Source organism: Rhinatrema bivittatum, chromosome 1 (genome assembly GCF_901001135.1).
Source record: "Rhinatrema bivittatum chromosome 1, aRhiBiv1.1, whole genome shotgun sequence".
NCBI classification, from domain to species: Eukaryota; Metazoa; Chordata; class Amphibia; order Gymnophiona; family Rhinatrematidae; genus Rhinatrema; species Rhinatrema bivittatum.
The window spans coordinates 400,812,747-400,829,159 of NC_042615.1; the positions used below are offsets into that span (position 1 = coordinate 400,812,747).

Here is a 16,413-nt window from a genome sequence, read left to right on the forward strand (position 1 = left end):
GTGGCACATTCGACCGCCAACTGGTACAGATGTCAGAGGAGGATGGTCCATGCTCTCCAGCGAGGAGTCAAAATCCTGACGCTGGGCCTGGCTGAGGAGCTGGCTGGGTCTTTTGAGGTTGGGATTGCCGGGACTGACCCTTCTGGTAAGGCTTGGAGGGGCAACCTCGAGTAGCAGGAGGATAATATCTCCGTGGCTTGAACGATGGCTGCTTAGAGTCTGGAGGTGGATGAGAAATCAGAAGGCACCGAAGAAAGCTGACGTAGCGTCTCATGGTGGTCCCTTGAGCTGCGCTACGGTTTCTTGGATCTTGTCCCCGAAGAGATTATCCCTGGCATAGGGGAGGTCAGCCAATCGGTCCTGTACTTCTGGCCGTAGATCAGAGGACTTCAACCAGGCCCATCGATGAGCACTAATCCCTGCTGCGGACACCCTAGAGGCTGTGCCAAACATATCATACGCAGCGTGGACGTCATGCTTGCTAGCATCTAGACCCTTTTAGACCAAGGAATTAAGTTGATCTTGAAATTGGTCAGGCAAGGAATCAGAAAAATCCTGGATTTTCTTGAAAAGGTCCCTGTTATACTGGGTCATGTATAACTGGTAGGAAGCAATGTGGGAAATAAGCATTGAGCCATGAAAAACACATCGGCCAAAGGCATCCAGGAATCTTTGCTCCTTCCCTGGAGGCGTAGAAGAATGAGGTTTAAAACGACGAGCCTTCTTCTGGGCCGATTCCACAACTATAGAATGATGGGAGAGCTGTGTTTTCTGGAATCCAGGGGCCGTCTGCACCAGATAGGTGGCATCTGTTTTACAGTTTAACGGTGGTACAGAACCTGGATGCTCCCAGTTGCGCTTCAGCAGGTCAAGAAGAACTTCATGAACAGGGATGGATATGATCTCCTTGGGTGCATCCACAAATTGGAGCACTTCCAGCATCTTGTGCCTGGAGTCCTCTTCTGTCTGAAGCGGGAATGGGATGGCCTCAGACATCTCCTTAATAAAATTTATAAAGGACAGGTCCTCTGGAGGAGAACGCCTTCTTTCCTCAGGGGGAGAAGGTTCTGAGGGCAGATCATTTGAGTCCTGGGAAGAATCATCTGTCCAAGGCTGGTAGGATTGGTCCCCAGCACTCAGGGGATCCTCAGATGGAAGAAACTGTGCAATTCCTGTGGGATCAGGCTGAGGCATCGATGGCGGTACCGAGTGAGGACGATGTGGCATCGATGGTGGAATCGGCACCGACAGAAGCGGTGACATCGACGGGCGAGTCAGTGGCAGGACTCCCGACAGCCCAGGGGTGGGCTCTGGCCTCGGTGCATCTTCGTCTTCTGATGAAAACGGAATCAGAGTGGAAGGAGTGGGACATACCGGTGTCTTCGTTCCTGCCGGTGGAAAGGCACCAATCAACGAGTCCAACTTATCCAGCAACGGTGCGAAGGCCTTGGGTATCGGGTCGGCAACTGGAGCTGGAATCGGTGCCGGTGTCGATGGAGGCTGGAAGCCCTGTAGCGCTTTTACGATGGTCTCTTGGACCATCCAGTCCAATTCTTCGTGGAAGTCTGGGGCATGTAACACCAGCTCCAGAGTAGGAGGCAGCGATGGTATAGCCGGAGAGTCCACCGGTAAAAGTGGAATCGCGGCTCCCGGCACCAATGCAGGTGGGGAACGCCTCAGTGACCTGGTCTCAGAGGAGTATGGGGGCTTCTCTGGATGGGGCTTTTTACTAGGAGGCTCTATCCACGCTGATGCTGAGGGCTTGCCTGGCTCGGTGGACTGAGCCTTATGCTGGCGGTGCCGGCATCTTTCTCGATGGTCACCCCGGTCCTTCTACAGAGCCGAAGACGGAGAGGACGCAGATGCCGGAGCAGCCGGCTTCGGGTGAGAAGCTCCGGTATAAAAGCTGCTGACGAATTGTCGATGGCGCCGGCGTCGAGGCCTTCGATTGAGTCGGTAGTTTCGCCTGGAAAAGGAAGTCCATTTTTTCCGAACGGGCCTTATGTCCCTTCGGTGTCATCTGGACACATTTGCTGCAAGTGAGGACATCATGGTCCGCCCCTAAACACAATTCACAAACCCTATGCGGGTCTGTGATGGATATTGTCCGAGGTCAATCGGGGCACCGATGAAAACCTGACGCCATGGCTTCGACAAAAATTTAGCCGCGGTGCGGTCGATGGCCCACAGACCTCGAAGGGAAAACTCGATGGCAATCGACCGCAAGGAGGGTAAAGCCTTACCTTCATGACTGCGGGTACGGAATCGATAGGGGGACCCCGGATGGTGTAGAATATTTTTTAAATTTTAAAGTAAGTTCCGTGAGGACAATTCCTGTCCGGAATCACTAGAGAACTCCTTAACCGCGTGGCTACTCCTGCGCGGAAAAAAAGAGACCGAAGTGGGACACCGGCTGGATGAAGGGCTAGTGCCATGTTGGGCATGCCCAGTAGGTGCCAGTCAAAGTTCTAGAAACTTTGACAAAAGTGTTTCGTGGTTGGGCTTCATCCTGATGATGTCACCCATATGTGAGGACTACCATCCTGCTTCTCCTGTGAGAAATAAGAAACTGATCTGGTTCTCAAAAGAGGTGGCTGATAAAATAAAGGCAAAAAGAACAGCATTCAAGAAATATAAAGGATCCAATAAAGAGGAACACAGGAAAGAATATCTGGTGAAACTGAGGGAGACGAAGAAAGAAATTAAGAAAGTAAAATGTCAGCCAGAAGAAAGGATTTCCAAAGAAGTAAAGCAAGGTGACAAAATATTTTTCAGATATATCAGAGAAAGGTCTGAAGTGGCATAGTGAAACTGAAAGGTGACAAAGATCAATGTGTGGACAGAGACGAAGAAATGGCCAAAATATTAAATTCTTCTGTTCAGCGTTCACTAAAGACGACCCTGGAGAAGGACTCTCACTAGTTAATAGGACTGTGGATGAGGGTGGAATAGATGAAATTCCGTTTACAGAAGAGAATGTATGGGAAGAGCTAGGAAAATTGAAAGTGGACAAGGCCATGGTGCCGGATGAGCTACATCCCAGGATACTGAGGGAGCTCAGAGATGTGTTGGCGGGTCCGCTGAAGGACATGTTCAATAGATCCCTAGAAATGGGAATGTTGCCACATGACTGCAGAAGAGTGGAAGTAGAGAGGAGGCTGGAAACTACAGGCCGGTAAGCCTCACCTCGATGGTGGGAAAATTAATGGAGAATTTGCTGAAGGAAAGGATACTGAACTATCTACAACCTGTGTGTTGCTTGACCCAAGGTAGCATGGATTCACCAGGGGAAGATTCTGTCAGACAAATCTGACTGATTCTTTTGATTGGGTGACTAGAGAATTCGATCAGGGAAGAGTGTATGACGTGATTTACTGGGATTTTAGTAAAGCTTTTGATACGGACCCAAATAGAAGACTCGTGAACAAAATAAGAAGCTTGGGAGTGGGTGCCAAGGTAGTAGCGTGGATTGCAAACTGGTTCACTGACAGGAGACAGCTTAAAATGGTAAATGGAACCTACTCTGAAGAAAGAACGGTTTTAAATGGCGTGCCACAGGGATTGATTTTGGGACCAATTCTGTTCAATATCTTTGTTAGCAGATATGATACTAAGATCTGCAACAGAATGGACACGTGTGACGGGGTATCTATACCGGCCCGGGTAGAAAGTTAAAACCCCAAGAACTAAAAACCCCCGGAACAAAAAAAATCCCCCAGGGAGGGAATTCAAGAGGAAAGGGAAACCAGGAGACAAAGAGCTAGGGAGTCACACTGGTTCCTTCCCCCAGAAATAGAGAGCCAAGAAACACAGCTGTGGGAGGTAGAGGGTGGAGACCCGGGAACCAATCCCTGGCCACTAGGGGAGGAGCCTCCACCCTATAAAGACGAGCCTCAGTCAGAGCAATCTCAGTCTGGGGACTGAAGAGGCTGGATCCCGGACCATAATGTCTTTCGTGGAAAGGACTCTGTTTCCAGGAAGCTGCCTACGCCGGAGTGAGAGAGGGAAGGACTACAACCGTGGTGCCAAGAATGGTGTTTTGGATTGTTTTCTTTTCTGCTAGTGAACTATTTTTAAAACTGCCAAGCGGGTGGAGTAGTCTCTAGGAGGAGTGGTAAAGGCTCAGAGATACGTGGGAGGTGGCAGATAGGCCAATTGGGACTAATTTGGATTTACTCTGTTGGACTCTTTTTGGACATTGTTTTGTTTGGACTTGCTTTTCTACAAAAAGAGGACTATGATGTAAAGGCTGGGACTTAGTCACGAAGCCCAGCTCAGCTGGGGTGCTTCTGCATCCTAGCCAGTCAGACATTGAGAGCAGAGGTTCGAACCTCACCTGGGGAATCAGAGGACGAATTTACAAGTGACTTCCCTTGGAGTTTTACAGTGCACAGGAGTGTCCCTATCAAATACCAGACCCTGAAAAGCCCATCCGGAGTCCATCAGCCGGATAATGGCTGACAACACGTCTGCAGGAGTGGAGAGAATGAGAAGTGATTTAAGAAAACTTTAAGAGTGGTCAAAGATTTGGCACCTGGGATTTAATGCCAAGAACTGCATTCATGCATCTTTGGTGTGGCAATCCAAAAGAGCTTTATGTGATAGGCAGTGAAAGACTAATGCGCATGACCTGTGAGAAGGACCTTGGTGTGATAGTGTCTGATGATGGAGAAGCAATGTGACAAGGCGATAGCTAAAACCAGAAGGATGCTGGGCTGCATATAGAGAGAAATAACCAGTAAGAAAAAAAGAGGTGATAATACCCTTTTAGAGGTCCTTAGTGAGGTCTCACCTGGAGTACCTTGTTCAATACTGCTGCTCTTATCTCAAAAAGGATAAAGTTAGGCTAGAGGCAGTCCAAAGAAGAGCAACCAAAATTGTGAGGGGTCAATATCATAGAAACATAGAAACATAGAAATGACGGCAGAAGAAGACCAAATGGCCCATCCAGTCTGCCCAGCAAGCTTCACACATTTTTTCTCTCATACTTATCTGTTTCTCTTAGCTCTTGGTTCTATTTCCTTTCCACCCCCACCTTTAATGTAGAGAGCAGTGATGGAGCTGCATCCAAGTGAAATATCTAGCTTGATTAGTTAGGGGTAGTAGCCGCCGCAATAAGCAAGCTACACCCATGCTTATTTGTTTTACCCAGACTATGTTATACAGCCCTTATTGGTTGTTTTTCTTCTCCCCTGCTGTTGAAGCAGGGAGCTATGCTGGATATGCGTGAAGTATCAGTCTTCTCCCATGCTGTTGAAGCAGAGAGCCATGCTGGATGTGCATCGAAAGTGAAGTATCAGGCACATTTGGTTTGGGGTAGTAACCGCCGTAACAAGCCAGCTACTCCCCGCTTTGTGAGTGCGAACCCTCTTTTCTTCTCCCCTGCCGTTGAAGCAGAGAGCTCTGCTGGATGTGTGAAGTATCAGTTTTTCTTCTCCCCTGCCGTTGAATCAGAGAACTATGCTGTATATGCATTGAAAGTGAAGTATCAGGCTTATTTGATTTGGGGTAGTAACCGCCGTAACAAGCCAGCTACTCCCCTCTTTGTGAGTGTGAATCCTTTTTTCCACATTTCCTCTTGCTGTTGAAGCTTAGAGCGATGTTGGAGTCACAGTAAGCATGTGTATGTTTATTTAATAAGGGTATTGACTCCAGGCAGTAGCCATCATTCTGGCGAGTCACCCACTCTTCATTGGCAGCCTTTTGACTTTATGGATCCACAGTGTTTATCCCACGCCCCTTTGAAGTCCTTCACAGTTCTGGTCTTCACCACATCCTCCGGAAGGGCATTCCAGGCATCCACCACCCTCTCCGTGAAGAAATACTTCCTGACATTGGTTCTGAATCTTCCTCCCTGGAGCTTCAAATCGTGACCCCTGGTTCTGCTGATTTTTTTCCTACGGAAAAGGTTTGTCGTTGTCTTTTGATCATTAACACCTTTCAAGTATCTGAAAGTCTGTATCATATCACCTCTGCTCCTCCTTTCCTCCAGGGTGTACATATTTAGATTCTTCAATCTCTCCTCGTATGTCATCCGATGAAGATTCTCCACCTTCCTGGTCGCCCTTCTCTGTACCGCCTCCATCTTGTCTTTGTCTTTTTGAAGATACGGTCTCCAGAACTGAACACAGTACTCCAGGTGAGGCCTCACCAAGGACCTGTACAAGGGAATAATCACTTCCCTTTTCTTACTCGATATTCCTCTCTCTATGCAGCCCAGCATTCTTCTGGCTTTAGCTATCGCCTTGTCGCATTGTTTCGCCGACTTCAGATCATTAGACACCATCACCCCAAGGTCCCTCTCCTGCTCCGTGCACATCAGCCTTTCCCCCCCTATCGAATACAGTTCATTCGGATTTCCACTCCCCATATGCATGACTTTGCACTTCTTGGCACTGAATCTCAGCTGCCATATCTTCGACCACTCTTCCAGTTTCCTTAGATCCCGTCTCATTCTCTCCACTCCTTCCGGCGTGTCCACTCTGTTGCAGATCTTAGTGTCATCCGCAAAAAGACAAACCTTACCTTCTATCCCGTCCGCAATGTCGCTCACAAAGATATTGAACAGGACCGGTCCCAACACCGATCCTTGCGGTACACCACTTAAAACCGCTCTCTCTTCAGAGAAGGTTCCATTTACCATCACACATTGTCTTCTGTCCGTCAACCAATTTGCAATCCAGGTCACCACCTCGGCACTCACTCCCAAGCTTCTCGTTTTATTCACCAGTCTCCTGTGCGGAACCGTATCAAAAGCTTTGCTGAAATCCAAGTATATGATATCGAGCACTCTTCCTCGATCCAATTCCTTGGTTACCCAGTCAAAAAAGTCAATCAGATTTGTCTGACAGGATCTTCCTCTGGTGAATCCATGCTGCCTCTGGTCCATCAATTCTCCCGACTGTAGATATTTCACTATTCTCTCTTTCAACAGTGACTCCATTACTTTTCCCACCACCGAAGTGAGGCTAACCGGTCTGTAGTTACCAGCCTCCTCTCTGTTCCCACTCTTGTGAAGCGGGACCACCACCGCTCTTCTCCAATCACTCGGCACCACTCCCGTTTCTAGGGATCTATTGAACAGGTCGCACAGCGGTCCCGCCAGCACATCTCTGAGCTCCCTCAGTATCCTTGGATGAATCCCATCAGGCCCCATGGCTTTGTCCACTTTCAGATTCTTTAGCTCTTCCCATACATTATCTACTGTAAATGGATTTTCCTCTGTTCCGCTTCCCTCCAGTTTCTTGTTGTGTAGAGATGGTCCTTCTCCAGGGTCTTCTTTAGTGAACACAGAGCTGAAGTATTCGTTTAATATTTCTGCCATTTCTTCGTCTCTCTCCACACATTGATCATTTTCACCTTTCAATTTCACTATACCACTTTGGACTTTTCTCTTTTCGCTGATGTATCTGAAAAATGTTTTGTCACCATATTTTATCTCCTTGGCAATCCTCTCTTCCGCTTGACTTTTTGCCAACTTGATTAATTTCTTAGTCTCCCTCAGTTGAATCAGATATTCTTCTTTGTGCTCCTCCCTTTGGGATCTTTTGTATTTCTTGTATGCAGTTCTTTTAGCTTTAATTTTGTCAGCCACCTCCTTTGAGAACCAGATAGGTTTCATTTTTCTTTTGCTTTTCTTTACATTTCTAACATATAGAGCAGTTGCCTTGGCGATTGCTCCTTTTAGATTGGTCCACTGTTGATCCACATCTCTCTCATTTTCCCATCCATTTAGTTCTTCCTCTAGGTACTTCCCCATTTCCTCAAAGTCTGTGTTTTTGAACTGTAAAACTCTGGTCTTTGTGCTTCTTTTCCATATTCTTTTAGTGATATTAAACCATACCGTTTGATGATCACTGGTGCTGAGGTGGGTGCCCACCTTGACATCAGAGACGATATCTCCATTATTGAGCACTAAGTCGAGAATAGTTCCTTCTCTCGTGGGTTCCAATACCATTTGTTTGAACAAAGATACTTGCATGGCATCCACTATTTCTCTACTGTTTTTAGATTCTGCAGATGGGATTTTCCAGTCTACATCTGGCATATTAAAGTCACCAACGATCACCACTTCCCCTTTCTTACCTATCTTATGGATGTCTTCAACCAGATCTCTGTCCTCCTTTTGGTTTGGAGGCCTGTAAACCACTCCAATATAAATGGATGCTCCATCATCTGTTTTTAGGTCGACCCATAGTGCTTCTTCCTTGCCCCAACTTCCTTGCAGCTCAGATGCTTGGATATTATTTCTGACATAAAGAGCCACACCTCCCCCTTTTCTATCCACTCTGTCCTTCCTTAACAAGTAATAGCCTGGTATTGCCGTATCCCAATCATGAGATTCTGTGAACCATGTCTCTGTGATAGCAACGATGTCCAGTTCTGTCTCTGTCATTAGGGCCTGCAGATCTGGGATTTTATTTCCCAAACTATGAGCATTTGTAGTCATAGCTTTCCAGGTACTCTCTTTACGGTTATTGCTTTTCCTGTACTCCTTATGAGACTTTAGTTGAGATTTGTTATTCACTTTACTCTTTCCTTTTGCAGTTGTGCCATTGATGACAGAGTTGTCCATCTCAATTAGCTTTTTCTTTTGGTTATGGATCTTGAAATTCCGCATGCATTGGTTTTTTCTCTTTTCTGGTAACACGTCAATGTTTTTCTCTAGAATTTCTTCAGTTAATATAGGGAGGGCTTTATGTTCTTGTTGCATTTGATACTGTGTGTGTCTCCTTGTTACAGGTCTAATTCTACCAGAGCCCACTGTGATCCTGTTTTTTAATGATTTACTTGATGAACTGATTGAGTGGGGGGGTATACTTGTTGGCTTCCCATCTGTCAAGAATGGGTGACTGTGGGACACATGTGTTATCCTACCTGAGTCTACTGTATTTCTTTTTCTTGACTCCTGGTTATTCTTTGGTGTTGGGGAATTATTTTCTGAGTAATGCAATGTGGGTGTAATTCTTGTAATTGAAGCTAATTGAGCTTTAACCTCAGTCAGCTCCGTTTTCAAAGAAGAGAGCTGTGCACAGATCGGGCAAGCTCCAAGTCTCCAGATGCTTTCCCTCAGAATAAAGGCTCTACAACAGTTGCATTGGATAGTTCTCATATTGGTTAAGTTTTGGATTGGTATGTCCTTAGCTGTTAACTTACTAATTGATCTTGTTGCTAATGCTAAGTTAGTCAGTCTATATTAGTAATCTAATCCCAGGGGTGGGTGGGTAGAGGGGTAGGGTGGGAGGGAAACAAACAGTTGAACCTTGGACAAGCTGGGTAGAGTAGGACACTTTCTGGAACTTTATTAGTCCTTTAGCTATTGAATGATCCCACAGTACTTCTGTGCCAATATTAACCAGATTATTAAAGAACAGCTATACAATAATAGAAATGCAGGTATACTGGATCTTAAAAATAACAGTTTGCAAGCAACAATTACAATTATTGTATAATAACAGACCTAGAGAAAGGTATAAAACACAGCAGTTCTACTGCTCAGAGAGCCCAGATATTAGTGGAGCACAAAGCAATTAATTAGAAGAATACTAATCAGAAGACTTGAGGAGAGAGTGAAGGATCTGAACATGTACACCCTGGAAGAAAGGAGGTACAGAGGAGATATGATACAGACCTTCAGGTATCTGAAAGGTTTTAATGATGCACAATTGTCAAACATTTTCCGTTGGAGACAAATCAATAGGTCATGAAATGAAACTCCAGGGAGGATGAATCAGAACCAATGTCAGGAAATATTTCTTCATGGAGCTGGTGGTGAATGCCTGGAATACCCTTCTGGAGGAGGTGGTGAAGACAAAAACAGTCAAGGTATTCAAAGGGGCATGGGATAAACACTGTGGATCCCTAAAGGCTAGAGGTTGGAAATAAAGAAAAGAGTGCATGGGGGTAAAACTGGGGGTAACTTGCTGGGTGGCAGTTACTACCCTTAACAAATAAGCCTTAATACTGTTAATGCAACTCCATCATTCCTCTCCGCTTCAACAGCAGTGAGAAAAGGGGAATTGGATTCAGACAGCAACCAATGAGGGCCCTGACTCTTACACAGGTCTATCCAGTAACGAGCGGTAGGAAGAGCTGCATTAGTGCCCGGCGCACCCGCGGTTGCCGCACGCACAGTGCAGCTCACCTACCACTCGATCCTGTATGTAAATAGCTTGCAAATGCAAGCTGCGTCTAAGAAGCGACCGTGAAGCGTTAGGCCCGCGCAACCCATTTTACTGTATAGAGCGCCTATACAGTATCCTGGGTGCGCGGGCCTAACGCTTCACGGCCACGCTGGTATCTGTCATTTCAAATGTCATTTGAATTGACAGATACCAGGAAGTCTGGATTGCCAGCTCCCCTCCGGACATCGTGACTTCCCCCGTGCCAGTCTCCTCTCCCCTCCTCCCGCAGCAGGGCGCGAAAAGCAGCCTTGCTCCGGGAGGAGGTAAGAAGGGATTGGCAGTACAAAGCGGCGAAGCGACTTACTTTTTGCACCCCCCTCCGGACATCGGACGACCTCTCCTGCCTCCAGCTGCTCGCGAAGATGGACGCCTGCACGGCCGCTGAAGACGTGGCATCACGGCATGTGACGCCACGTCTTCAGCGGCCGTGCAGGCGTCCATCTTCGCGAGCAGCTGGAGGCAGGAGAGGTCGCTTTACACTGCCAGTCCCTTCTTCCCTCCTCCCGAAGCAGGGCGCGAAAAGCAGCCTTGCTCCGGGAGGAGGGAAGAAGGGGCTGACAGTGTAAAGCGGCGAAGCAACTTACTTTTTGCAGCCCCTCCGGACATCGGACGACCTCTCCTGACTCCAGCTGCTCGCGAAGATGGACGCCTGCACGGCCGCTGAAGACGTGACGTCACGACGTTTGGCGTCACGGCATGTGATGTCACGTCTTCAGCGGCCGTGCAGGCGTCCATCTTCGTGAGCAGCTGGAGTCAGGAGAGGTCGTCCGATGTCCGGAGGGGCTGCAAAAAGTAAGTCGCTTCGCCGCTTTACACTGCCAGTCCCTTCTTCCCTCCTCCCGGAGCAAGGCTGCTTTTCACACCCTGCTTCGGGAGGAGGGGAGAGGGGGACTGGCACGGGGGAAGCCACGATGTCCGGAGGGGGCTGCAAAAAGTAAGTCGCTTCGCCGCTTCGTCGCTTTACACTGTCGCCGAGCGTAGCATTGCCCTTCCTCTCCCCTCTCTCTCTTGCAACTTTTTTTTCGCTTTTTTTTTTGCTTCGGGAGGAGGGGAGAGGACTGGGGCTGCCCCGGAGACCAGTATCCATGGACGCGGCCAGGGCAGGTGAGCGGGGGCTGGGGGAAAGCTTGCCGCCTACCCTTACCCCTGCCTCTAACGCAGGGGTAAGGGTAGGCGGCGGCAGGATAAAATAGTGATAGTCGGGGCGCGGGTTACTGGATGCTAGGGAATAGCTAATTCGCTCGTTTGCATGCAATATACATGCTGCATGCGGAAGGGGTTGCCCGGGGATTTTAGGACGCGGTAAGGGTAGGTTAAAGGGGGTTGTGGATCGCAGGAAGGGCTAACGCGGCCGGAAAGTGAGTAGAACGCGGGTTAGGAGCGGGGTAAACGCGGCCGCACTTTACTGGATAGACCTGACAGTTTGGAGAACAAATAAACATGGGGGTAACTACTTGATGTGGTGCTTACTACCCTTAATCACTTAGCTCTATACTTTTCATGCAACTCCAACACTGCTCTCTGCTTTCATAGCAATGATTAAGGGAAATTGGATTCAAATATAATCTGAGGGCCCTGACTTTTACGGTCTGGTAAACTGAGAAGCATGGGGGTAAACCTGCACAGGGCAGAAAGATACTGGCATAAGCTTGCTGGGCAGACTGGGTGGATCATTTGTTCCTTTTCTGCCATCATTTCTATGTATAAGTAGTACATGTAGACAGAATATTAATGTCATCAGTTAACTGGTCATGAAAGACAAAATTATCATCCACTCGCTAGCCCTTGAATGATCATTTTCAGTTTCAGACCAGGATGCACTGAACTATTTTTGGAAGATTTTCACACGCCTAATATAAATAATGTAGAAGTTAGCAAATAACCTTTTCAAAAAATGTGATAATAATATTTGCCCCAGCTCCTTTCTCTTTCAATCATCCAGATATTTTAAATTCCTCTTCTGAAGAAAACCTGCAGCATAGAATGAATTAAAGATATATTACCTTTTGCAAGAAATGCCAGAGTCAGACATTTTAGCAGCCTCTTCATAAGAAAATCTCTCCCGTAACAATGTTTTCTGTTAGGATAAAAATATGTCCAAACAGAAAGTAAAGAAACATGATAATATCCAACACAGTAAAAACAAATTTTTTTTTTTAAGAATACTACAGTAGATATTCAAAATAAAATGTTTATTATGTAAGCCGAATAAAACTTATCTGGCTAACTTACATGTTGCTGAATATCCAGTCAAAATCACAACTTAATCTGATAAATTTTGTCCAGCTAAGTTAGATCTATTCTAAGGCAGGTCTAACTTATCCGATTCACTTAACCAGGTAAGAATGAACATCACCCCAATCCGCCCACTGCCCGCCCACTAGATATCCAGTATCATCTTAGCTGGATAAGTGACTTATCCGGCTAACTGGCATCCACTGAGTGTAGCTGGATATTAAGTAGCTGCCACTTAGCCGGATAAGTCACTACTTATTCGGATAAATAGCACTGAATATCGGCCTCACAGTTGCTTTGTTACTCTAAAAAAAAAAACCCCATAACTAAAGTTATTTATTTTATTAAATTAAAATATTTATTTTTCACCTATAGTAACTATATTATGCAGGGCATTACAAAACAATACATATAAAATAAGCTAGCAGGATCTTCATTTTCTAAAATTAATTAGGAAATGTTTAACAGAAAAAAAACAACTTTTTCCTAAATATTCTAAAATCTTGCAACCGTCTGATCTCATCTAGGACAGTAACTCCATTGGCTCCCTATAAAATACAGAATCACCTACAAAACCCTTTCATCCATTCATAAATCCATTTACAAAGCCTCATACCTAGACCTCAGGATCCCAATCCAGCTACATACTTCCTCCCGTCCGCTGAGATCTGCGCAAAAAGGCTCTCTAAAAACCCCTCCACTCAAAATTTCGTCAAACAAAAGAGCCTTCTCCACTGCAGGTCCGATCCACTGGAACTCTCTACCATCAGATCTCAGGCTTGAACAATGCCCCCTCACTTTTAAAAAAAGACTTAAAACTTGGCTTTTCTCTCAAGCCTACGATTGAGTAGTATTCACAACTCCTTCCTCCAGGTCTATGCCATATCATACCACTTAGTTCAACAACTATAGAATTAATTTTCCAATCCCTCACGTCTATTATGCAGATACCTTATTCATAATTGATTCACTTTATCGCCTGTATATAACATTGCTATTACTATTGTTGTTGTTTTAATGTTATTTGTTATTAGTTATTTATTCAATTTTCTCCAAGTTCATTTTCCTGTTCTATGTAAGACACACATGTTAAGTCACTCCAATGTTATATGTAAACCGAAGTGATTAGCAACATTGTTGCTAGAACTTCGGTATATAAAAAATGTCATGGGACGTATTGCAATCCTGAAAATGAATGTGCTTCCTAGGTTATTATATCTGTTTTCTACTCTCCCCATATTAGTGCCTAAAATAGTACTTGCAACCTGGCAAAGGAAACTCTTTGGATATATATGGAAGAGGAGACCGCCCCGGGTGTCACGTGCTGCCCTTTATCTCCCCCGTAAAAGTGGGGGGAGGGGAGTCCCCAATTTGGCATGGTATTATGGGGCAGCTCAACTGAGAGCTATTATTGCCACATATCAGCAACGTGATATTAAGCAGTGGGTCCGGGTAGAACAAGCCATGTTAGATGTCATGCCTATTCAAGCTTTGTTTTGGCAGCCCAAACGCACATACCGGCCTCTTGCTTACCTGTCGGAGGCACTACGGACCACTCTTACGGTGTGGTCTCAGTGGCGTAACCAGCTGGTCGGCTCCCATACATATTTTCAGCTGTCCCATTTGTTTCATAACACTGATTTTCAGATGGGCCTTAGGTCCCCAGTTTTTCATAAGTGGCAACGGCAGGGTGTGGTAACTATCAGTCATCTTTGGAAGATGGGGATATTTTACCTGCAAAGGAGTTTCTGCACAGATTTCAAGGGGGAATGGGTGACTTTCTGGGTGTAGCTCAGGTCCGGCATTTCCTACAAATGATTCGGGATGCACAGCTGGTGCGTGACACAAAATCCTTGTTTGAGACCTTTTGTGATAATGCTGATAAACTAAGAGGTGTAATTTCTAAATTGTATGGGTTATTAAATGCACAGTCCCCCCTGGCTTTCCCCACATCAAAGCTTGGGAGACTGAGTTGGGAGTTAGTGTTTCAGAGGATGATTGGGATGTTGTTTTCCATAACACAGCCAAAAGTTCTATCTCTGCGGCAATACAAGAACATTGTTATAAACTCTTGTATAGATGGCATCTGACTCCAGCTCGGCTTCATGTTATGTTCCCACAACGCTCTGCTGAGTGCTGGAGAGGGTGTGGCCAGATGGGCTCCTATCTCCATATCTGGTGGTCCTGCCCTATTGTAACTGTCTTCTGGAATGCAGTCGGTGAATGGCTGCGGGCTGTGCTGGACATGGACATCCCCTTGGAACCCCTCCAAGTTCTGCTACACTTGCCTTGCGAGAATGTGGACAAATTTCGGCAAGTCTTTATCTCTCAGGTGTTCATTGCAGCCCGCTGTGAAATTGCCAAAGCCTGGAAACAGCCTGCTTTACCTTCTCTCTCAGTGGTGATTCATAGATTACACACATGTCATCGTATGGAACACCTTACTGCGTTGCGCAGGGACAAGCTCGCTAAGTTTCAACGCATCTGGGAACCTTTCCTTCAATGGATTCAAACACAATCTATATAGAGTGTCACTGGCTCGGTGTCCGGTTGGCTTTGATTCTCTGGACCCACTACTTACCTGGGACTGTTTGTCCTCTATACCCCTAGGTGGACTTGTTATCCAAGACTGTTCTAGTTCATGTTCTTTCTCTTTGGTGATTTGCAATATGGGACATGTTTGGATTATTCTGTATTAGAGTGATTATGGAGAAGAGGTGGGGAGGGGTGGGTAAGGGGGTTTGGGGGGATTGTTTGTTGGAAAACGGTATTGGTCTCATTGTACTATTTTGACATGTTGACTGTTTAATATGATCAATAAAAATTTCATATACAAAAAAAAAAAAAAAAAGGTCAAATAAATAAATAAATAAGGTCCAACAATACATGCTTTTGAGTCTGCTGCAGATGAGCCATTTTGGTATTAGGTAACTAACAATTTTAAATTAGCAGAATGGATTATTTATGAAAGATTATATGTCTTAAAAAGATCAGAAAGATATTTAAGGGCATCTTCTTGCATGGATTTGGAAACTAAGATAAGAACTTTAACTTAAGTCATTGCAAAATGGGCAAACAATGTAGTTGTTTCAACAGTGGGGGTTATGTTCCCTCATAGCAGCTCCCATAATCAAATGTGCCGCTGAATTTTGCAATAGTTGGAAAGCACACAGACGAGTCTTTGGGAGCCCCATACAGAGGGAATAGCAATAATTTCTGTTGCGACCCCGGGCCGGCCGGGACCGCCGCCGCCTACCTGCACCCAGCTCCGGTCCCCTCCAGCCCCGAACGGGCCGTGCAGGCCTCGGGACGCGGCGTTGCTGCGCCGACATGGCTGCCGACGTCCTCCCGCGGCTGGCCCCGCCCCCTAGCCGCGCGCGCGCGGCTGAGCCCTGGAATTAAAGGGGCCAGCGCGGGAGAGCCCTGCTCCTCCTCTGCTGACGTCAGACGCTGCAGGGCTATTTAAGCCCTGCAGTTACAAGCCTTCCCTGCCTTGCAACGAGGTTCCCAGGTTTGTCCTGCTTCCAGTTGCGGTGTTCCTGCCTTATCTTCTAGTTTCCCTGGTTCCTGACTCGGATTGGCTTTGGTAATTCCCTGGTTCCTGACGCGGATTGGCTTTCGGTGATTCTCTGGCTCCCGACTCGGATTGGCTTCGGTGTTTCTCTGGTTCCTGACCCCGGTTCGGCAAGCGGTGATCCTCAGGTGTACGACTTGGCCTGGTAAGCAACGACCCTCCGGCTCTCGACCTTGGACTTCTTCAGGACTCCATCTCCGAGGATCCACCTAAGTCCCAGCGGCCGGGTCCCTACGGGCTCCTCCTGGGGGGACACCGGCTTCCAGGGTGAATCTCCTAAGTCCCAGCGGCCGGACTCTTACGAGCTCCTCTCGGGGGAGTACCGGCTTCCAGGGCGAAGACCTTCTACCACCAGGCCAGTCCCACCTTCTCTTCATCTCCCTTCTGGGTCCTTGGTCGCATAGGGCCTTCCGTGGTTTC

The 16,413-nt window shown here is 46.7% G+C and overlaps 1 protein-coding gene across 1 annotated transcript in view; it reads right to left on the reverse strand.

Moving 5' to 3' along the window:
* WRN (WRN RecQ like helicase) overlaps nt 1–16,413 on the reverse strand; it is a 983,741-nt gene that overhangs the window by 336,923 nt on the left and 630,405 nt on the right. The window contains exon 20 of the mRNA XM_029601951.1: nt 12,188–12,261. Within this exon, the coding sequence (XP_029457811.1) occupies nt 12,188–12,261 (74 nt within the window). The remainder of the gene's footprint in view (nt 1–12,187; nt 12,262–16,413) is intronic.